Consider the following 23360-nt stretch of genomic DNA (forward strand, 5'->3'; position numbering starts at 1 on the left):
AAGCCCGGGGACCAGACGGTTCTCTCCTCTTGCCTGCTCCAGCCTTGGCCTTCAGCAGTCTGGATGCCTATGACACAGAGGGCATCCTCCCCATGCCCTGGTCCTTCTGTGAGTGGTGAGTTGCTGTTGCTGGTCAGTACTAGGCTCGGGCTGGAGGTGGGGGCTCTCTGGTGTCGTGGCCCAGTCTCAGGCTTAGGCAGGCCTAGTATACCTGGGGCTGGGGATGCACCTCTTGGCATCCCTACCCCATCCCCATGTCAACCAAGCTTCGCCCTGTGCCTGAGTTGCCCACCCCTCCTCTAGAGGCAGGAGACCACTGCTTGATGTCAGTCTAGGATGCTGGGCCCACAAGGATCTCCTGCCCTTCCATGGGCTGAGGATTTTTACTCCTGACCCTCCTACAGAACAGGGGATTTGCCTGGTTCCTGGGCGTGAAAGGGGTTCCACCTGCCTCAGTGGTTTAAAGCTTTTGCTGCCTGCCAGACGAGTATAGTTTCATGTCTCAGCCAAAGCAGGTCCCTGCCTCCATCCCTGGGCCACCAAGGGAGGCTCTCTCCAGCCTTCTGAGACCTGCCCCAGCCTTTCTCATCGGCATCTGGGAAAGGCCGTGGACAGAACATGGAGTGAGTGAAAACCTCTTCGTGATGGGGGCTCCCGGCTACTCCAAACTCATGTAGCAGCCCACACTGGGCCTGTAAGAATGTGTGAAAAATTTTAGCTGATTTCTTCTGACCCACTTGGAACATCTCTTACTCTCAGGTCTTGACCAAAGTGAAATAATTTACATATCCGGCCTTTCCTTGGAGGGCCTTGTCACTCGGAAATTGTTTACCTGATTGTCTTTGACCTCAGGTCTTGGATGGGCTCCAAAAAGTTGTGCTTTTTGTAGATTCTTTGGCTTTTTCTTGTACGGAAGGAAATGATATTCAGTTGCAACTTTTGATGTCCTCGGCAAAAAGCAGAACTTCTCTACCTTAAATTTTCATGCTTATTTAACTTAAATATTAAAGTAATCAATATCTCTATTATTTCTTCCAAACAATACAAGCATTTAGAACAGTTTAACTCTTCGCACCACTACCCACCCTGTTCACATGTTATTGCCGTTAAGAACTTGGTTTTTTTTTTTTTAGACGGAGTCACTCTGTTGCCAGGCTGGAGTGCAGTGGTGCGATCTCGGCTCACTGCAACTTCTGCCTCCTGGGTTCAAGCGAGTCTCCTGCCTCAGCCTCCTGAGTAGCTGGGACTACAGGTGCGTGCCATCACGCCCAGCTAATTTTTTGTATTTTTAGTAGAGATGGGGTTTCACCATGTTGGCCAGGATGGTCTTGATCTCTTGACCTTGGCCTCCCAAAGTGCTGGGATTACAGGTGTGAGCCACCGTGCCTGGCCTTTTTTTTTTTTGAGACAGAGTTTCACTCTTTCACCCAGGCTGGAGCGAAGTGACACTATTTTGGCTCACTGCAACCTTCGCCCCCAGATTCAAGCGATTCTCCTGCCTCAGCCTCCCAAGTAGCTGGGATTACTGGTGACCACCACCACGCCCAAATAATTTTTGTATTTTTAGTAGAGATGGGATTTTGCCATGTTGGCCAGGCTGGTCTCAAACTCCTGACCTCAGGTGATCCACCCGCCTTGGCTTCCCAAAGTGCTGAGATTGCAGACGTGAGCCACCGCGCCCGGCCAAGAATTTGGTTTCTATCTTACTTTTTATCTACCACAGATCAGCAACATTACTATTTAATATGGTCAATGTTAACTCAGATCTTCCCCTATCTTCATGAATTCCATTATTCATCTTTCTTCTTACATCTTGGGCAGTTCTTATTAAATAATTTTTCTTCTTTCTGAAATACATACTTCAGAGTCTCCTACTCAAAGTGTGGCCCACAGACCAGTGGTGTCAGCCATTGCCTGGGAGCCTGTTAGAAATTCAGAAACTCAAGGTCCAACCAAGGCTGCAGGACCAGTGTTGGTATTTCAGCAAGACCCCCAGGTGATTCATCTGCACATTCACGTTAGGGAAGCACTGGTTTAAAACAGTGTTGACCAAACTTGCTTGATAATTGGAATCACCTGGGGAAATTGTTACAAATCCAGACGTTGGGCCCTCCCTCAGTTTGCCTGGGCTACAGTCACAAAATGCTCAGGTGGCTTAAAAACAGAAACATATTTTCTCCTAGTTCTGGAGGCTGTGAAGTCCAAGATCTAGATGCCAACTGAATCAGACCCTCTTGTCAATGACAAGAGTCAAACTCTGTAAAACATTTGCAGAGATTTATTCGGAGCCAAATACGAGTGACCAATGGCCCGTGACACAGCCCCAGGAGGTCCTGAGGATGTGTGCCCTAGGTGGTTAGGCTGCAGTCTGGATTTACACATTTTCGGGAAACATAAGACATCAATCAATACATGTAAGATATGGCTGGGCACAGTGGCTCACACCTGTAATCCCAGCACTTCGGGAGGCCAAGGCAGGCGGATCACCTGAAGTCAGGAGCTCGAGATCAGCCTGACCAACGTGAGAAATCCCATCTCTACTTAAAATACAAAATTAGCCAGGCGTGATGGCGGATGCCTGTAATCCCAGCTACTCGGGAGGCTGAGGCAGGAGAATCACTTGAACCTGAGAGGCAGAGGTTGCAGTGAGCCGAGATTGTGCCATTGCATGATGATGGATGAAACTCCATCTCCAAAACAAAAAAAATGTGCGTTGGTTCAGTCCAGAAAGGTGGGACAACTCCAAGTAGGGGCTTCCACATCACAGGTAGATTCAAAGGTTTTCTGATAGCAGTTGGCTGGAAGAGTTTATCTAAAGACTTGGAACCAATAGAAGGGAATGTCTGGGTTAAAATAAGGGGTTGTGGAGACCAAGGTCCTTATTATATAGGTGAGGCCTCCAGGTAGCAGGCTTTGGAGAAAATAGATTTTAGTTCTTATTAGACTTAGTCTGTTCTTTCAGTCTTAAGGTCTCTGGTTTTGTTTGTTTGTTTTTGAGATAGGGTCTCACTCTGTCACTCAGGCTGGAGGGCAGTGGTGCAATCACAGCTCACTGCAGCCTCAACCTCCTGGGCTCAAGTGATCCTCCCACCTCAGCCTCCCAAGTAGCTGGGACCACAGGCACATGCCACCACACCTGGCTAGGTTTTTCTATTTTTTGTAAAGATGGGTGTCTCTGTGTTGCCCAGGCTGGTCTCAAACTCCTGGGCTCGAGCAGTCCTCCCGCCTCAGCCTCCCAAAGTGCTGGGATTATAGGTGTGAGCCATCACACCTGGCATGTCTCTGTTTTAAGGTGAATGCTGGTCAGCTGTGCCTGAATTCCAATGGGAAGAGGGTATAATGGGGCATGTCCAACCCCCACTTCCCATCATGGCCTGAACTCATTTTTCAGGTTAACTTTGGAATGCCCTTGGCTGAAGGGAGGGTCCATCAGTCACCTGGAAAATTTAGTTTATTTTTGGTTCATGCTTTCTTCCCACAAGGCCCATGCTTTTTTTTTTTTTTTTTTTTTCATTATTTTATTGTTTAAAAATGTTTTCCCACTTCAATAAGCTGGTCTACCAAATGGCCACCTTCTTGCTGTGTCCTCATGTGGTGGAAAGAGACAGTGAGCTCTGTCATTTCTTCCCCCTCTTATGAGGGCACCAGCCTTACCGGGTTATGCCCCCCACCAGCCCTGCCCATTGAGCTGATTTTAAACCTCCTCACAGGCCCTATCTCCAAATAGTCACATTAGGGGTTAGGGCTTCAAACCACGAAGTCAGTCCATAACAAGCCCCAAACAGTGAAACCCGGGAATCTTGTAGGGTAAGACCTCTGAATCCCACACGCATTTGAGACCTTGCTTGTGATCAGACAAGTTTGGGGAGCCCTGCTTGAAAATAATCTATCAGCATTAAACTCTTATCTCTTGTCTATGTGAAAATTACTTTATTTAGCGCTCGTCCTTCAGTGATCATTTAATTGGTTAAATGAGTCTGAGCTGTTATTTTCTCTCAATATCTTGAAGGTTTAGCTCTCATGTCTTCTGACTCCCCTTGCTGCTGTTCAGACGTGGCTTCAGAGAAAAGTGCAGTCAGCCTAACTGCCGCTCCTCTATTGGGTGAACAATCTTTTCTCCTTGAGCTATGTTCTCTTTGTCTTGGGTATTCTGAATTGTTGTCATGAGTTGTTTAGCTGTGAAATTATTTGTATTTATTCTGCTGTGGATTTGTTGTGATTCCTGAAGCTGAGCACTGATAACATATATTAATGTTGGAAAATTGTACCCGTTATCTTCCTGGATGGTGTACCTCCCACAATATCCCTTTTCTCTCCTTTTCCATTTTCCACTGCGTATCTGCTCCGTTTTTCCCACTGTCCTCCATGTCTTTCAGCTTTTCTTTCATATTTTCCATCTTGTTGACTTTCTCCTGCATTCTGGGTCAGTTCTTTAGAACTACACTTCATTTCACTAAATCTTCTGTTCTGTTATGTCTGTTGCTTAACTCAGCCTTTTGGGTTTGTAGTTGTTTTTGTTTTTTAAATCTCAACAACTACGTAGTTTTATTTCTAGAATTTACAATGGATCCTTTTTCAAATTGATTTTTTATTGTTCCTTGTTCTTGCTTTTGATTTTTTTTTTTTTTTTTTTTTTTTTTTTTTTTTTTTGATAGAGTCTCACTCTGTCGCCCAGGCTGGAATGCAGTGGCGCGATCTCGGATCCATGCAACCTCTGCCTCCTGGATTCAAGTGATTCTCATGCCTCAGCCTCCTGAGAAGCTGGGATTACAGGTGTCCACCACCATGCCTGGCTAATTTTTGTAATTTTAGTAGAGACGGGGTTTCACCATGTTGGCCAGGCTGGTCTCAAACTCCTGACCTCAAGTGATCTGCCCACCTTGGCCTCCCAAAGTGCTAGGATTACAGGCATGAGCCACCACACCTGGCCTAGTTTTGATTCTTTTTGAAGCATTTCAAACATACTTATGTTATTTTATTTTAGCAATTGGGGTCTTAAAACCCAGCCCAACACTCACTGGCATAAAACAATGATTTATTGTGAGGCACCTCCACTGTTTGCCTGGGGTCATCTGACCTAGGGTGGGCTCAGCTGGGGTGCTCTGTCCACGTAACTTTCATCCTCCTACCAGAGCCCGGCAAGCATTCCTGCACAGATCCCTCTCCTGGCAGTGAAAGAAATCCAAAAGGACAGGTGAAAACATGAAAGCCCTCTTAGGGCCCAGGCTCAGAACTGGAACCCTGTCATTCCCACCTCATTCTGTTGGCCAAAGCAAGTCACTCGGGCCACCCACAGTCAAGAGATATAAGAAAAAAAAAAATTTGTCCCTTTTGTGGGAGCAACTATGGAGTCCCATGGCCAAGGCACGGATGCAGAGAAGACTCAGATCCAGGGCCAGTGGTGCCAGCTTCCATACGTTCTGGATCAGATCATTCCTAATTGGCAATCTTTGGGGTTCTGGTTTTGCTGTTTGTTGTCTCTCATTAATGTAAGATTTTCTTTTTAAAAAATGTAAATACATATTCAAATTGGCTTTATCTATGGGGATCCTGTGTTATTGGGCTGAGAAATGTTCCCTCTGGAGAATATGTATTTGTTTTCATCAGGCACCTTAGGACACTACCAGCCTGGAGTTTCTTTAAATTGGCTTCTCGGCGAGAGGTTTCCTTGGCCACACATTTCTGTAAACTCGGCAATGGCATGACAAGCCGTCTGTGATTACACATCCTCCAGGGAGGGCGTTTCTTTCTCCACTCTGTGAAGTTCTTTGTGCCTTTGTTTCTTCTGAAAGAGGGATGGAGAAGAGAGGGAAAAGAAAAAAATGTAAATTATTTACATCAAGATTGTTTTAGTCCATTTGTGTTGCTCTAAAGGAATACCTGAGACTGAGTAACTTACAGAGAAAAGAGGTGGATTTGGCTCATGATTCTGCAGGCTGCACAGGAAGCATGGCTCCCCATCTACTTCAGGCTGTTCCATTCATGGTGGAAGGTAAAGGGGAGCCTGTGCATGCAGGTCATACGGCAAGAGAAAGAGAGAGAGAGAGAGAGAAGAGGTGCCAGGCTCTTTTCAAGCCACTCAGGGGCACCAAGCCATTCATGAAGAATCAGGTCCACAATCCAAACACCTCCCACCAGGCCCCACCCCCAACATTGGGTATCACATTTCAACATGAGAACTTGGTAGGGAAAAATAAACCACATCCAAACCGTGGCAGAGAGGTCTTATTCAAATCAAGGCATTTGGAAAACTTTAGGAAAACAAAACCTTCAGAGGAAATGTCAAAAATAGTTTTTAAAATGTAGAAAGCCTATGTCAAAATGATTGGCATATTACAGAAGTTATTCAAGCAAATATAAAAGAACAAAGAGAAGATCTTGTGTCAACTGAGTATTCAGGAAAGCTGCCCTTTTTGGAATTATGAAAAAGAAAAATCTCCTTTTGGAGAGATCGTTGACTGTGTTTCCTGTGATCATATTTTAGCATTAGGGTAAGATTTTGTTTCTTTTCAGCCATTGTGTCAAAAGGGTCTCACTGTTTTTGCTTTTTCTCTTAGAAGAACAGAGCTGTCGAATGCCAGTATGGGGTCTGGAGGTCCATGCCCTGCCACTCCCCCAAGGAAAGTGACCTTGGGTGTGTGATCTTGCCTCCCCAACAGTTTTCCCAAGAAAAGTAGAGATGAGGAACCTCACAAGCTTCTTTTTTTTTTTTTTTTTTTTTGAGATAGAATCTCGCTCTGTCACCCAGGCTGGAGTGCAGTGGTGCAATCTCAGCTCACTGCAACCTCCACCCACGGTGTTCAAGTAATTCTCCCACCTCAGCCTCTTGAGTAGATGGGATTACAGGCATGCACCACCACGCCTGACTAATTTTTGAATTTTTAGTAGAGACGGGGTTTTGCCATGTTGGCCAGGCTGGTCTTGAAGTGATCCTGGCCTCAAGTGATCCAGCTTCCTTGTGATGATTAAATGAGGCACTGTAAGTTAAGGGATGACACGGAAAAAACATGCCTAGCTCATCTAATTCCGTTTTGAAAGTGCTGCTCAGGAGCTCACTACATCCTCAGGCAGCCCTTGATCTGCAGCATCTGGTGAATTTCCTTGGGGGTTTCCCCCATCAACAAGGCTACGGGAAATCCTATGTTGGGAATGCCGTGGGAGCTGTAGAGGCAGGATGCAGGCATGAAGGTGGCATGAACTCGCCTCTTCAGTTGTCCTAATTTGTTCTGGATACATCTGACTAGATGGGAAACAAATGAATCAGAGGCACTGTTTGGGTCCAGGTCTCCCGTCACACTTTGCTCCCTCTTTACCCTTTCTCAGGCTCATCATTCCTGCCCACCAATCTGGTCTTCCCACTGGTTTCGTGTCCCTTCTGAGTGAAGACCTTTTAGCATTTGTTGTGGGGCACATCCGGTAGAGACACATGTTCTCAGCTTTGGTCTAAAATGTCTTTATTTCACTTTCACTTTTGAAATATGTTTTTGCTGGGTATAGAATTATAAGCTGATAATGTATTATTGTTTTTTTCAAGGACTTAAAGAGCTCATTCCATCATCTTCTGGCCTTCATTCTTTCTGGTGAGAGGTCACCGTCATTCTTACTGTTGTTCCCCTCAATATAATGTGTCTTTTTTGTCTGCTTTTTTTTTTTTTTTTTTTTTTTTTTTGAGCTAGGGTCTCACTCTGTTGCCCAGGCTGGAGTGCAGTGGCATAATCACAGCTTACTGGAACATCCCCCCTCCCAGACTCAAGCGATCTTCCCACCTCAGCCTCCCAAATAGCTGGAACCACAGGTGTCCACCATCATGCCCAGCTAATTTTTGTTTTGTAATTTTTTTATAGAGGTAAGGTTTCTCCATGTTGCCCAGGCTGGTCTCAACTCCCGGACTCAAGCAATCCACCTACCTCAGCCTCCCAAAGTGCTGGGATTCAGGCATGAGCCACCATGCCCAGCCCCACTGACTGCTTTTAAGTATGTCTTGAAATTCTTAATCATGAATTTCTCTTTATCTTTAGTCCTCCACAGTTTGACTATGATGCTGCTGGATGGTTTTCTTTGTATTTGCCCAGCTTGGGATACACTGCCCTTCTTGGGGTAGATTTATATCTTTTACCAACTTTAAATATTTATTGGTCAGTATCTCTTCAAAGATTGCTCTCTGAGTCTCTAGTTACATATATGTTAAGCCATTTAACATTGTCCTACAGGTCTGAGATCTTCTGTTCAGGTTTCCTTCCGTAATATTTCAAAAATTTAGAACAATTTTAGATTTACAGAAGCATTGCAAAATAGTACAGAAATCCCTATATACCCCACCCCCAGTCTCCCCTATTATGAACATCTTGCATTAGCCTGATACATTTGCCACAAGTAGTGAACCAATAGTGATAATATTACTATTAACTAAAGTTCACACTCAATTCACATTTCCCCATTTTCCCTCATGTCCTCTTACCGTCCCAGGGTCATATCCAGAATACCACGTCTTCTCAGGCTCCTCTTGGCTGTGACAGTTTCTCAGACTTTCATTGTTTTCTTGTTTGTGTTTTTGTTTTTTATGATCTTGACAGTCTTGAGGATTACTGATCAGGTGGAATGACCCTCAGTTGGAATTAGCCTAATGGTTTTCTCATGATTAGACTGGGGTAACATGTGTTGAAGAGGAAGGCCGCAAGTCACAGGTGCACACTTTCAATGACTGGACTTATCACTGTTGATGTTAACCTTAATTGCCTGGCTGGAGGTAGTGTCTGGTTTCTGCACTGCAAGTTATTTTTTTCCCTTCTTTTTCATAGTGCAGTCTTTGAAAGGAAGCCACTGTGTGCAGCTCACACCTGAGGAGTGGGGAGTTATGCTCCACATCCTTAGAGGCAGAGTATCTACCTAAAGTATTTGGCATTCTTCTGTATGAGCGATTCATCTATTCTCCCTCATTTATTTATTTACTCAATGATTTGTAGATATTTATTTTACACTTTGCATTATAATCCACTGCTATATTGCATTGCTCAAATTGTTCTAACTCTGGCCATTGGGAGTTGTCAGTTGCTTCTATGACCCTCTGATGTATCCCCATTATTGTGAATTTGGGGTGAGTTTTTTGGGGGAAAGCACTTTTTTACTTTTTGACATTTCAACATGCTCCAAGCTCATCTCGTATGTTTCCTACCCCAGTTGTATAATCAACCATTTTTCTAAGGAGCCCTGGCTTCTTTTATCGGATAATGGTATCAAAAACCAACAGCTTCTAGGATAATGTGGTGTCTGAAAAACAAACAGAAACCAAGAGCTGGGTCCTATTCTTTGCTTATTGCTACGCCTCGGTTGGTGTTGCTTCTAGTCTAGCTCACCTGGCAGAGCAAAGGAATATGTACGTATATATGAACCCATCTAGATACTCATATCTATAAATATTTATATATGCAACCATCTGCATCTATATTAAGCTAAAAATGAGTTCACACTGTTGTCTCCAACTCTACTTCACCACCACATGGACCATTCTGACTTCCTCCTTTCCTTGTCTGTAACTTCTCACTGCAGCAGCAATAAGCCCAGCCACCTGCTATCCACTTACTTTTTCAATTCCAATGTACATGTGCAGTGGTTTCAGAATTCAGCTGGGATCCCATGAAGGACAACTTTATCAACTAGAGTACAGCGCTTATGTACAGCTTCCTTTGCTTTAGTCTCATAGACTCTACTTATTTCTAAAGTTACTTAGGTCAACACTTTATTCCCCTATCCATTTCTGTGAGATTGTTTTATACATTTGTCTTGAGTCTCATTCTGTGTTTCATCCTGGGATTCCCCTGACAGTCTAAATAATTTTTTAACTTTGCATACAATAAGGTTTACTCTTTGTGCTATAACATTCTGTGGGTTTTGACAAATGGGTTCACCATTCACCACCACAGTATCGTACAGAATAGTTGCCCTGCCAAATGCATTCACTATTTGTCATTTTTTGTCCCCAAAACTCCCTTGTTCTTCACCTATTCAACCTCTTCAACATCCATTTTCCCAAACTCCTGGCAACTACTATTTAACATCTCTCGTCTCTAAAGTTTTGTTTTTCCAGAATGTCACATAATTGGAATCAGACAGTATGTAGCTCATAGTTTTTTGGTTTTTTGTTTTTGTTTTTGTTTTTTTTTGAGACAGGGTCTCACTCTGTCTCCCAGGCTGGAGTGCAGTGGTGCAATTTCAGCTCACTGCAGCCTCAACCTCCCGGGCTCAAGCAGTCCTCCCACCTCAGCCTCCCAAGTAGCTGGAACTACAGACGTATGCCGCCATGCTTGAATGGCCTTGCCAGGTGCATGTGCCCCTCCTCATGCTTTGACTCCAAAGGCAATGCAGCCACAGGCCTCTCCTCTCCTGGGGAGGCCTCATTCCTCCCTGGAATTTGACTCATGCTGGTTTCTCTATGTCCTCAGCTCTCGTGGGTTTCTAAAAGTGCCCATGCTGTAGCTTCTCCAGCTTGCTCTCCTGGCTAGGGTGGGGGCCACAGTCAATTTCAACTTTCTGCATCCTAATCAGAAGCAGAAAGCCCTTGACCTCCTTGTCACCACTTTGGTCAGAGGTGATGTCCCTCGAATCCACTCTTTTGCTGAGGTGAGGCCCTCTGGAGTCCACAGTCCAGTCTCTGGTCCATAGGCTCTGGGTTACTGCAATTGGCAAACACCACAGGGCAGCCATGCCTTCCGCTCGCGCTCACCACCTCCTTTCCGTTGCTGGCCTGGGGGATTCCTTTGCTCTGAAGCTCAGCCTTGCCCTTCAGCACTTTACCTCGGTATATGCAGCATGCGGCACTTTCTCCCTGTTTCCACCGGGCAGGGGGCTCCTTGAGGGCTGGGCCCTGTTAGGCTCACATCTGAACTCCAGCATCTGGCCTGGCTCACAGTCATCATCCAGTGTTGGACTAATGGCTTTTTGAATGGCCAGGCCCCCAAGGAGCTGATATTTTTGTGGCTTCTAGCACCCTCTCTGCAGTCTCTGCCCAGGGCTAGGCCAGGTTCCAGGCCTGCCAACAGCCCTGACCTGAACGAGCCCTGTTCCCTCCTTCCATTCAGTCCTCTGTGTGCCTCACTGCTGGGGAAATTCGGCCACAAGCCAGGTCTGAGGGTAGCCAGGCCTGGCTTGTCACCTCTCTGGACCTGGGGTCCCCTCTTCTCTCCATCCCACCCTCCTCTCCCACACATCTCTCCAGGCAGTTGACAGCCATCCCAGGAGCCCCCGATGCTGACCAGGCAGGCCCCTCCCAGCAGGCAGTAGAGAGATGGAGGGAGGGTGGCTTGGCACCTTCAGCAGACAGTGAGGGTGGAGGGGCTAGGGACAAGGGTCATTAGTGGGAAGCCACCCTCTCTGAAAAGGCCCTGTCCCTCTAAAGAGCCTGCCCTGTGGGACTCCAGGAGTGTGCCACCTTGTGTGGGCCTTGTCAGGGTCAGGAAGATCCTGAGGTAGAGGAGGCTGTCAGGAAGAGAAAGGTCTCACCTCAGGACCCCTCTAGGCCCTGGCACATCGGGGACCTTGGGGTGGGTGGAGGGAGAATTAAAGGGTGGGGCTGGCAAGGCAGGGCAAACCGCCCCCTATTCAAGCCCAGCAGGAGACAGATTGAAGCCGGCCCCTGCAATGAACTCTGTGGATCTCCTGTCTCGCTGCCCTGGGGACCAGCCCTCACTACAGGGGTAGGGCTGCAGCACCCAGCACTGTGGGAAGATGGCGTGCTGACCCAGGGAGGCCCCCAGCACCCCAGGGAGCTGCAGGCAGGAGGCCGCAGCTGAGCGCTGTGTTTCTCCCCAGGGAAGCAGCTGCCACGCCTTGCTAGCCGGCTGTGCTTCTTACAGGAGGAGAGGACCTTTGTAAAACGAAAACCCCGAGGTAGCCTTTGCCTTCCCTTCCAAAACAGCCCCAGGCAGGTGGGCGCCGGCTTCCCAAGGTGGGGGGACTCCGTGGAGGGGCAGGGGCTGGGTTCTGCCCAACCCTCATGTGCCGGAGGAGGGCCATGGGGAGAGGACAGTGGCAGGGACCCCAGCTGGGTGCACCTGCTGGACGCAGGAGGCTTACTGGCACTGTGGACACTCCACACCTGCTCCTGCGTGGCCTCGGCACATTCAATTCCACCAGCTGGCACAGGGGTGGGGCAGGCCAGGGCAGGGCATGCAGAGAGGGGCAGCAAGGCAGGCTGCCTGGAGGAGCTGGCCCTGGCAGCAGGTGAGAGTGAGCTGGGCAGAAGGCAGGAGGGCAGAATGGCCGGCTTCAGCCCTTGGGGCCTGGGGCAGCTGTGGGGGTACATGGAGGCAGAGGGTGTAAAGGGGCTCCCAGGTCCCTGCAGGGGTCAAGAACAAAGAACAAAGCTCACTATCACTGAAGGCCTCAGGCCTGGGCCACCTGGGGAGGACTTGGGCTGTCAGGCTGGACCACCCATGGGGATGGAAGATGGGGTGGAGGGCCACACCCCACCCCCACCAGCCTATGCTTTGGTTACCCTGGCCTTGCCCTACTGGCTTCAGCCCATGCTCCACCCACCCTGACTTGCCCCGCCCACCCCAGTCTATGCCCATCCCCATGCCACACCCACCAGACCTTGCCCCGCCCACACCCACTCCAGTCCTGCCCCACCCTCTCCGTGGCTCCAGGTGCTCAGGCTGCTCCTTGCCCGCAGGGATCCCAGAGGCCCAAGAGGTGAGCGAGGTCTGCACCACCCCTGGCTGCGTGATGGCAGGTAAGCCCCGCCCCCTTGCCGTCCACAGCCTGCCCAAGGGCTGGGGGCTCCCGGCTGACACTGACGCAGGCCCCGCCCAAGGCCCAGGGAAGCAACTCCAAGACACGGCGGGCGGTGGAGCCGGGTGGGCCGGACTCGGACTCGCTGTGGAGCGGGCGGAGCTGGTGTTTCTGGCATCTGGCACCCGCTGGGTCCCCAGTCCCCAGCCTCCAGCAGCCAGGCCCTGCAGCAACAGCATCCCGTCCCAAGAACCCCAGCGGCTTTTGTCCACATTTGTAGAAAGAAAGGTTCAATGAATAGCCACTTTCTTACTTCAAATTTTCTCCCAGGCATTTGTCTTAAAATTGGGGGTCAGGTACCGCTATTTGCAGATGACAAAAACTGTTAACATGCTGTGAAAGCGCCAATAGTGGAGAAGCTCTGGACTGTGGCTTTTCTGCCCGTGCTGGGGGCTGGGGGGCCTGTGGACACGCCTTCCGTGAGGTCCCCAGCCCCAGAGGTGGAGTGGCCAAGACCATGTCGGACAGAATTTGAGGGACGGTTCCTGGTCGGGGGGTGCAGCCCAGCTACCCCAGTTGAAAGCGTTCAGTGGGAAGCCTGGGTCTCCCCTGTCCTGTGCACATTCGGGGTTCCTGGGGCAAAGCCAACCCCTCTAGCAGAATACAAACCCCCATGGTGGTAAGAGTCGTCCCTCCCTCTGGGGACCAAGCACACTGATGAGTGAGGGGGCAGGGGGCAGAGTCAGAACAGAAAGGCCCTGGCGGACAGCCAGGAGCTGGGCCCGGCTTACAGGGCAGGGTCACCAGCTGAGCACCTCCTGTGAGCTGGCACCATCTCAGCCATCGCCTCAGCCTGCAAGTCAGACCGCTGGTGTTCCTGGATTCACAGACAAGGAAATGAGTCTCGGAGGGTTTGGGGTTCAAGATCATGTGGTTAATAAGTGAAAACCCAGCCAACTCATGCCTGAATTCCCAGCAACTCTGGAGGCCGAGGTGGACCACTTGAGCCCAGGAGTTCCAGACCAGCCTGGGCAACACAGCGAGACCCTGTTCTAAAATAAATTTTTTAAAAAGGCATTCGGGAGAGGTGACACACATCTGTGATCCCAGCTACTCAGGAGGCTGAAGTGGGAGGATTGCTTAAGCCCAGGAGTTCAAGTAAGCTGTGATCACACCACTGCACTCCAGCCTGGGCAACAGAGTGAGACCCTGTCTCTAAAAATAAATGAGTGAAAACCCTAGCACTGAATCCAGGTCGGGGGATTCCCTCTCTGCAGCTCAGAGAGGGTGGTTAACCCTCCCTGGGCACACAGCTGCGACTGGATGGACAGCAGCCCCTTCCCGAGGGACCAGGCTGTGTCTTGGACCGGGAGACAGGCTTCTGGGCTGTCCACAACTCTCTCTGTCTCCCCTCTCCCTGCTCCACGCCATGGGGACGAGCAGCCGCCAGGATCCTCCAGAACATGGACCCGACCACGGAACCGTGTGACGACTTCTACCAGTTTGCATGCGGAGGCTGGCTGCGGCGCCACGTGATCCCCGAGACCAACTCAAGATACAGCATCTTTGACGCCCTCCGCGACGAGCTAGAGATCATCCTCAAAGGTGGCAGAGCACGGCCGGGGGCGCAGTGGGGTGACGCCGAACAGGACAGCACCGGGCCAGGAGTTGGTCCTGGCTGTGTCTCGCCCCTGTTTGTGCTTCCTCCTTGGTCCGGTGGGCGCAGAGGAGAGGGAATAAAGACCCAGCAGCTGGGGGGCCGCCTCTCGCCGAGCACTGCAGGGGGTGTAGAGACCTGTGACCTGGCCCCTGCAGCCTCGTCAGGCCTCTGTCCAACCTTTTCCTGTGCCCACAGCGGTGCTGGAGAATTCGACTGCCAAGGCCCGGCCGGCTGTGGAGAAGGCCAGGACGCTGTACCGCTCCTGCATGAACCAGAGTGAGTGGGGGCTGTCAGGAAGGGGCCGAGGCAGGGGACGGGGGCGGGCTGCCCCTGCCAGGGCCTAGCGCAGCCCCAGGACCCCATGGCTGCCCCTAGGGTAGGAGTGGGTGCCTTTAGGACTCATGCCAGAGGGTCTATGTGCTGTGTCCCGCTACCAGCCACAGGGTCCAGGCTCGCAGTAATGCCAGCTGCCCTGCGGCCTCACTCACACCCCAACCCCAGCACAGGCCACACGTTCCAGGCTGCAGGAAGACTGTGTGTGTGTGTGTGTGTGTGTGTGTATTATATGTATATGAGTATGTGTATATACATGCATGCATATTATACATTTATGTGCATATGTGTGTTGTGTGTATATGTATGTATATTGTGTATGTATATGTGTATATGCGTATGTGTATATATGTATATGTGTGCATGCATGTATCTATATGTTACATGTGGTTTGTGCATGTGTACATGTGGGTACATGTGTATGCATGTATGTGTATTGTTATGTATATGTGTATATGTATATGCATGCAGTGTGTACATATGTGTGTGCATTGTGTGCACGTGTGTTACGTGCATGTCACATGTGTATTGTGTATAGTGTATATGTGTATTATGTGCACATGCATGTATGTGTATATGTGTGTATTCTATGGGTGTGTCGTGTGTGCATATATGTATGTTGTGTTTGCATGTATGTGTGTTATGTGTATATGTGTGTACTGTATATATGTGTGCTGTGTGTACTTGTGTACATATGTGTGTATGTGTATGTGTGTATATGTGTGTATGTGTATGTGTGTATATGTGTTATGTGTGTATACATGTTGTGTGTGTGCTGTATGTGTGTCATATGTGCGTGTGTGTGCATGTGGATGTATGTGGATGTGTGTGTGTGGTGTGGGGGGCAGATTATCCGTGTTTCAGTTCCCATTAAAGGAATTCACGTGCTTGGAGCACCCCCGGCCCAGCACCGTTTAACTCCTCCACTTGGGGGTCTGCAGGCCCAACCTGTGGTTGTGGCTGCTGTAGAGACAGCTCCCCCGCTGAGCACCAGGGTTCAGAGCTGGCTGTTTTGCCCAGGGGGTCTCGTGGAGCCTCCGCCTGACTGTGGAACTCGCTGGGACCCTGGCTTTAGGGGGCGTCTCCGTGAGACCCCTGCTTGGGTGCACTGGGCTTATCTCCTCCCCGTGGAAACAGAAGGCCGGGCCCCCATTCTGGGCAATACCCCCAGCTGGAGACGACTTCCTGTGTCCTCGCCTTTACTTAATTTTTGGCCTGAGAGGCTGAATATACAAAGGGCAGGGGCCAGACCATGTGGAAAACTGGAACGCAACTCAGGACCGGCAGCCCAGCCCGGAACCCAGCCCTTTATCCCCAGTGGGCAGCCCAGGAGGTCAGACGGCGCTCCCCACGGCATCCGGCCCCAAACAGCCGGGACCTGCCTCATCACCGGCAGCCTCCCCTGGAATGTCTGTCCCTGCCTCCAGCGTAGGACCCTAGCCAAGCCCAGAGGAGGCCGGTCTCTAGTGAGCCCGCCACAGCCTCCCCAGGCCAGCAGCCCCCACTCGGCCCACTCGGGCCTCCCCTCTTCCACTAGGAAGCCCTGCTGCTCCCTGCAGGCCTTTGACCTGACGGGGCACCTGCCATGCTGTGCCAGCACTGAAGCCTTCACTTTGCCCTGTGGGTGGTCTTCACTTATTCCCACAGTGACTCTCTCCGCATCCCCACCTTTACCTAATCTTCGACTGCAGGAGCCCTGCTTGTCGGGGCCCCACCGTGCTGAGCCGAGACACAGGACACACACAGGCCCCAGGGCTCCCCTGCCTACCCCGCGCCCCCTCCCAGCCCACCCACCACTGCCTGAGTCCTCGCCGAGGCTTGGCCTGCGCCCAGAGCCTCCTCTCCTCTCCCAGGCTCCTCGCCTGCTGGCCGGCTCCCAGGCCCCAGGGGCTGCCTCCCATCATCCTCTTTGTCCCCCGGGGCTCATGTGCTTTTCTCAGCCCCCAGGTCTCCTTTCACGCCCGTGTCCAGTCTCAGCCTCCGCCTCCTGCGCTGCAGAGCTGCCAAGATGCTGACCTGTGACGGGAGGGTGCAGGTGTAAAGGCCCAGAGGCTGGGAGGCCGCCTCTCGCGGAGCACTGCAGGGGCTGTGGGGACCTGTGACGCCGGCCAACGGCGCCCCCACAGTTCTGTGTCGTGGCACGTGAGCCACAGGGAGGCTGGGAGAGTGACCACTGTGTCCCTTCTCAGGTGTGATAGAGAAGCGAGGCTCTCAGCCCCTGCTGGACATCTTGGAGGTGGTGGGAGGCTGGCCGGTGGCGACGGACAGGTGGAACGAGACCGTAGGTAAGGCCGGGCCTGGCAGCAGCCTCACAGACAGACAAAGGAGGACCAGGGCCAGGGCTCCTTCGGTCCCAGGCCTTCCAGGAGGGGACCCCACCCCCACCCCCAGCTGCCTGCTCTCAGGAGCCCCAAGAGGCCCAACCCAGCCGGGGCAACCTCAGGGTCCTGGGAGGTGGTTTAGGTTCCATGCTGGGGAGTTGGTGCCCCGTGGCCAGTCCCATCCAGCCCTGCAGAGGGGTGCCCCTCCTCAGCCCCTAGGAGCGCTCCACGCTCAGGCCCCAGCCAGGCTCCGGCCAGGCCCTGGCCCCAGGGCTCCCCACTCTGAGCATGTGCTCCATTCCCCCGGGGGCAGGAGTGGCACCTCACGTGGCTGGCAGCCCTGACAACCCCATGCTGCGCCGAACCCCCTCCGGTCACCTGGGGGCCCGCCTGTGGCTCCTGGGCTGTTAGGGAAAGTGTCTCCCAGATCCCCCAGCCCCTAAGGCGCACAGGTGAGCTCCCCACCCTATGGCCCCCTAGTTCCTGGCTCCGGAGGCCAGATTCACCGACAAGGGGCCGGGCTGGGGCCCCAGGGCCCGCCAGTCTCCAGTGCGGGGCGCTGCCTCCCCAGGACTCGAGTGGGAGCTGGAGCGGCAGCTGGCGCTGATGAACTCACAGTTCAACAGGCGCGTCCTCATCGACCTCTTCATCTGGAATGACGACCAGAACTCCAGCCGGCACATCATCTACGTACGAGCCGCGCCGGTGGGCAGGGGTAGGCAGGGTCCCCAAGCCTGGCTGGGGGCTCTCGCAGCACAGCAGAAGGATGGGCCAGGCCGACGGGGAGCTCCGGGGTCTCCTGGGACCTGGGCTCCTGGCTCCTGTCCACGTCCGTGGGCCCGGGAATGAGCTGCTGCTGCTGGAGTTTCTGTTGGGCCTCCTGGCCGAGCTGGTGGCCACAGTAGAACCCGGCTCTGGTCAGAGGGGCGGGGGCTCCTGAACAGCGGGGCTGGAACCGGGGCAGGAGGCCTGACCTCAGGAAGCCACTGCTGGCCACGGGCTGGAGGCCAAAGAGAAACACACGAAACAAATACACGCCCCACTCTGGGGGAGCGGCAGGTGCTGTGAGGCCCGGGGCAGCCTGAACCCCTCCCCACCCCACCCCCGCCACCCTCTCCAGTCCAGCCCAGCGCCCCCACCATCACTCAGGGCAGGGTCTGGGCTTCCGGGTCCGGCACAAGCTCCACCACCAGCTCCTGGGCAGAGCACGTGTGCACGGGGCACAGTCCTGGGGGAAGGCGGCTGCAGCCTGCCTCAGCCAGGCTGTGGGGACCCCGGGCCCCTTGCCCAGGGTCACACCTTCTGTGTTTCCAGATAGACCAGCCCACCTTGGGCATGCCCTCCCGAGATTACTACTTCAACGGCGGCCGCAACCGGAAGGTGGGTGGGTCCTCACCGCAATACCAGATGACCCCCCCATCACCCCCTACCGCGTGGTCTGGCCTTCCCGTTGCCCACCTGACCTTCCCTCCCCGAAGCTGGTGTTAGTGAGCACCTGTGGAGGTTGAGCCTGGCACTGAGGGTGGTGGGTGCTGACGCAACCTATTGCTTGCCACCATCCTGGGGGACGTTCCCTCAACACCTGGGCCAGGCCTGGGGACAAGCTCAGCTCAGCAGCAGCCCCGTGGGGCAGAACTGTCATCCCCCTCCCGTCAGTACAGACCCAGGCTCTGCAGCACCGGATTCCCAGGAGGGCCCCTGGAGATCTGAGCGCAGGCAGCCGGGCCCCGAGCCTGCTCCATCTCAAGGGGCTGTCAAGAGAGGGGAGGGATGAGGACCCCCACTGTGGACAAGGGGACCTTGAGGCTGGCAGGCCCAGGGCTAGCCCAGGGTGCAGGGAAGGGTGGGGAAGGACAGGGAGCAGGTGAGGAGGGCAAGGCATCCAGCACCAGGGCAGAGATGAACAGGCATGAGGCATGAATGCCCCAGAGGGCCAGACACAATCCAGGGGGCCTCCTGGTGGAGGTGGGCTATGAACTAGACTTTGAAGGATGACCAAGCCCAGAGGAAGGGCCGTGTGGCCAAAGGTGGAGCAGTGGGGCTGAGAGAACCACGCCAGAGCAGGAGGGACTGGAGTGTCTCAAAAGCGCCATATCTGGCCATGTGTTCAGACCAGGCAGCTATGGGCTGAGCCTGGCCAGAGCATTGGCCTGCACTGGGGAAGCCCTGCCCAGCGCGAGGAAGGCAGCTCCCTGAGGAGCAAACTTCCTCAGGATCCAACTCCGGACACTCAGGCCGGGGAGCACCTGGGTAGGGAGGCCCAAATTAGCCCTGGCACCCACCACCCTGTCACCCACCACCCTGGCACCCACAGCCCCAGCAGGCCCAAGTTAGCCCTGGCACCCCAAGCCCAGCACCCCAACCCCAGCACCGACAGCCCCGGCACCCACCTGTGCAAACCCTTATAGGCAGCCACACAGTTTAAGCCCTGAGCAGCCCTGCAGACTAGGTACCCCGTCCAGTGGCTCGGGCACAGGTCACGCGTCTGAGACGCTCCCACTCGGCACTCTGTGTGCCCGAGAGCCTGCTGGTCAAGGTGGGTGGACACGCATTAGGGGCTTCCCCATGTCCTACGCCCACCCCACCCCCACAGAGAACTCCCTGGGGGCCATGGTGGCCGAGGCCACCCAGCTCTGCCCGGCGTCCTTTGGCCCAGGTGCGGGAAGCCTACCTGCAGTTCATGGTGTCAGTGGCCACGATGCTGCGGGAGGATGCAAACCTGCCCAGGGACAGCTGCCTGGTGCAGGAGGACATGGCGCAGGTGCTGGAGCTGGAGACACAGCTGGCCAAGGTAAGGGGGCCAGGGTGGGTGGGGAGCGGGCAGGGAGTGGGCTGGGAGCCCCAGGCGGTGTGGCTGGCCAAGGTGAGGGGGTGCTAGGTGGGCCGGTAGCAGGCAGGGAGTGGGCCAGGAGCCCCAGGGGGCATCCTGGCCACCCGCCCATGTGACCGCTATCCCCGGCACAGGCCACGGTTCCCCAGGAGGAGAGACATGACGTCATCGCCTTGTACCACCGGATGGGACTGGAGGAGCTGCAAAGCCAGTTTGGCCTGAAGGTGAGGCCACACCGCACAGGAGGCCAGCACTGGCCGGGTGGAGACTCATGGGGGACGTGGAAGCGGCCCTCTGAGAGGGCACGTTGCCTGGCATTTAAGCTCAGAAACATTCCCCATCCCCGAGCAGGGAGACCCTGTACCTGATCACCCAAACTTGCTGCAGAGCAGCACCAGCACGATTACTAATGTCACCGGGACAGCAGTGCCAACTGTGCCATCCTGGAACAGAGTCACCCATCTGTGCGGTGCTGTGATGGTCCCAGTCTTCTGAGCAGGAAACCGAGGCCTCAGGGGGCTGCTGATGTGTGGGGGGTACAGGGTCCCACCCAGGGCTCTCAGACCCCAAGTCCCGCTCAGAACCTTAGCAGGGTGCTTCCTCCCACTCCTGCCTGCCCTGAGGGTAGCAGTTCCCCCTGGCCACACCCTCAGGCGCTCCCCTCCCCAGTGCCCAGGCCAGGCACCGCCCTGTGCTTTGAGGTGGGGGCTGGAGAGGAACAGCCCAGCCTGGGAAGGGGCAAGTCCCCCACTCCCTCAGCCAACTCTCACCCTGCTGGAGCAGCCGGCCTTCTCCAGGGCCTCCTCCCCCAGGAGGCGCAGGCATGCAGCTTCGGCAAAGGGTGCCCAAGTCAGTGGGGGGAGGGCAAGGGCAGAAGGGGGTCCAAAGCCCCTGCCCCCTCAACCAGAGTATGTCCCTGAGCGTCTGGAGCCACAGCTCTTGCCAAGGGCAAGACAGAGAGGCTCTGGGGAGAGCCTCGCCCCAGGGCACCTAGTGCCTTGGAAGGCTGGTGGTCCCTAGATCGGTTCTGGTCCCCAGGGCTGGCCTGTGGGGACACACCTTCCCCAACACCCCGCCACCCGGAACACGTGCAGTGGGGCCAGGCTCTGCTCTGGCACTGGGCTTTATCCCCTTCCCAAACAAAGGCCTATCTCGATCGAGGTTCCGGTGCGGGAGAGGGACAGGAAAGCGGAGTGACCTCTAAAAAGTGTCAGAAAGCCAGAAAGGGGGCAGGATGAGCTCAGCCAGGACAGCAGACAAGAGGTAAAGCCTTGCAGAGAACCCAGGGCCATGGCCGTCCGGGGCCAGTGTGGCTCACACAGCAGTTCCCCAAGAGTCTGGGGCAGGGACTCCCAGCTAATGAGCGCTGGGGCTAGAGAGAGATGGAGTAGGAAGTAAAGCGGGGGACGCCATGTCCGACCTCGGGGGCCACTTGAAAGTCTCAGACTCTGCCCGAGAGGAGTGGGGGTATGACAGGACGTGACCTGGTTCACAAGTAAGAGTGAGTGAAGGGGACCGGGCAGGTGGCAGAGAAGCCAATCAGAGGCTGCCACGCAGCCCAGGCAAGAGATGGCAGCTCTGCCAAGGGGGGTGCCCGTGGTGGAGGTGGCTTTGGGGTTGATTTTGGAAGTGGAGCCAACAGGGTTTGCAAAAGGACTAAATATGGAAGTGAGAGAGCTCAGATGGCCTGAGGTTGCCGTGGAGACATCACAGCGGCAGGTTCAGGGGAGCGTCCAGGAGCCCAGGGTTTGGGGACATTTGGTTTACAATGCATTTATGATGTTCAGAATCGCCCCAAAGTGAACACGTCCACACAACCACCCCTCAGATCAAGACTTACGTGACCACCGACATCCCAGAAGCCCCCACATGCCCCTGCCTAGCCCCTGTGCCCGCCTCCTTCCCTGGAGAAGAGACCCTGACTTCTCCCTGGAGGGAGGCCGGTCCCTAACGTGGCCTCTAGATTGCTGAGTGGCCTCTGACTCTAAGAACATGCGACAACTCGGGTCCCACTGTGCTGTCTCTGGGCCTTTTCTGAGTGATGTTGTCATGCCCATGCCTGTGTGTGCCTGTGGCAGGCAAGTGGGTGGGAGTGGAATTGCTGGGTGGAAGCACACGCATCTGTTCAACAGTAACAGGCACTGTCTTTCCCCAGAATTATCCAGGGATGTGCGCTCCCCAACAGCGGCTGGTGCCACACCCTCGCCCGTGCTGGGTGGTGTCCGTTCTCACCTTAGCCATTTCTGCACCTGTGTAGTGGGGTTTCATCTGGGTTCAATGTGACTTTCCCCAAGGGCGGATGAGGTTAAACGCCATCTCCTGTCAATTGGCCAATGCCATTCCCTTTTGTGGAACGTCTGTTTGAGTCTTGCCCATTTGTTCTATCGGGCGATCTTTCTCTGATTGATTCTTGGAGTTATCTATTTTAGATGTGACTCCTTGGTCAGCTTATGTGTACAAATGTTCTCCCCACTGGGCAGCTTGCTTTTTTACTCTCATAAGGGTTTCTTTGTTTCAATGGAGGCTATTAAATGGTCCAATTTATTGGCTTAGCAAATGTGTGCAGATCTCCGTGGTTAGTATTCTTTGTGTTCTGCTAAAGAACTCTTTGCCTACCCTCAGGTTTGCTTAGGTCTACAATCTACTTTGAGTTGATTTTTTTAATGGACAGTGAGATATAGGAATTGTTTCTTTCTTATGGATTTCCAGTCATTCAGCACCATTTATTAAAAAGAGCCCCCCGTGAGCCCCTGGTCTTGGTGCCTTCTGCGTTATAAATCAGGTGTTCCTGTGTGTCTATGCGTGGGCCCATATGTATATTTCTGGACTCTCTTCTGCCCCACTGGTCTCTTTATCTATCCAAGTGATAACCCCTACCACCATCACTCCTTCAGCTTTATAAAGTCTTGATAGTCAATAGAGTATATATTTCAACTTTGTTCTTCAAGAGTGTCTTGATAATTCTCAGTCCTTTGCATTTTCACATAAAACTTAAAATCTGCCTTCCATTTGCATACACGCACACACACACAAAAAAAACTCTGCTAGAAATTTGATAGGGATCACTTTGAATCTCTCTATCAATTTGGGGAAGACTTTGCAATGCTGAGTCTTCCAATCCATGAACATGGTATATGCTTCCATTTATGCTTCAATTTTTCTTAATAACTTTTAAAGCTTTCAGTGTCAAGTTCTTATACATATTTTATTAGATAAATTACAGGTGTTTGGTTTTCTACTATAAATAGAATCATTTTGAAATTATCTTATTTGTTGCTGATATATGGAAATACTGACTTTGTAAATATGCAGTCTTACTCAATGCACTTATTAGTTCTGGTTATTTATTTGTAGAATAAACAAAATCATATCATTTGTAAAAAAACAACAGGGGGGTTGGGTTTTGTTTGTTTGTTTGTTTGTTTGAGACAGGGTCTCACTCTGTCATGCAGACTGGAGTGGAGTGGCACAGTCATGGCTCACTGCAGCC

At 52.8% G+C, this 23360-nt stretch overlaps 1 protein-coding gene across 17 annotated transcripts in view; it reads left to right on the top strand.

Annotated features, from left to right (window-relative positions):
* Nucleotides 1-23360, top strand: part of MMEL1 (membrane metalloendopeptidase like 1) — a 42274-nt gene that overhangs the window by 8783 nt on the left and 10131 nt on the right. For 11 of the 17 annotated variants that reach the window (XR_001717372.3, XM_063805823.1, XM_016952683.3 and 8 more), the window contains 9 exons: nt 11806-11883; nt 12668-12727; nt 14170-14331; nt 14582-14662; nt 16909-17004; nt 17612-17730; nt 18355-18420; nt 19697-19831; nt 20005-20094. Coding sequence is in view for 15 of the 17 variants with exons in the window: in XM_063805823.1 (XP_063661893.1) it covers nt 11806-11883; nt 12668-12727; nt 14170-14331; nt 14582-14662; nt 16909-17004; nt 17612-17730; nt 18355-18420; nt 19697-19831; nt 20005-20094 (887 nt within the window). In the remaining 2 variants the exon portion in view is untranslated. Of the gene's footprint in view, nt 1-11805; nt 11884-12667; nt 12728-14169; nt 14332-14581; nt 14663-16908; nt 17005-17611; nt 17756-18354; nt 18421-19696; nt 19832-20004; nt 20095-23360 lie in introns of all 17 variants that reach the window. The other 6 variants (XR_010155232.1, XM_016952694.3, XM_054678740.2 and 3 more) reach the window with 1 other exon arrangement.

Source organism: Pan troglodytes, chromosome 1 (genome assembly GCF_028858775.2).
Source record: "Pan troglodytes isolate AG18354 chromosome 1, NHGRI_mPanTro3-v2.0_pri, whole genome shotgun sequence".
NCBI lineage: Eukaryota > Metazoa > Chordata > Mammalia > Primates > Hominidae > Pan > Pan troglodytes.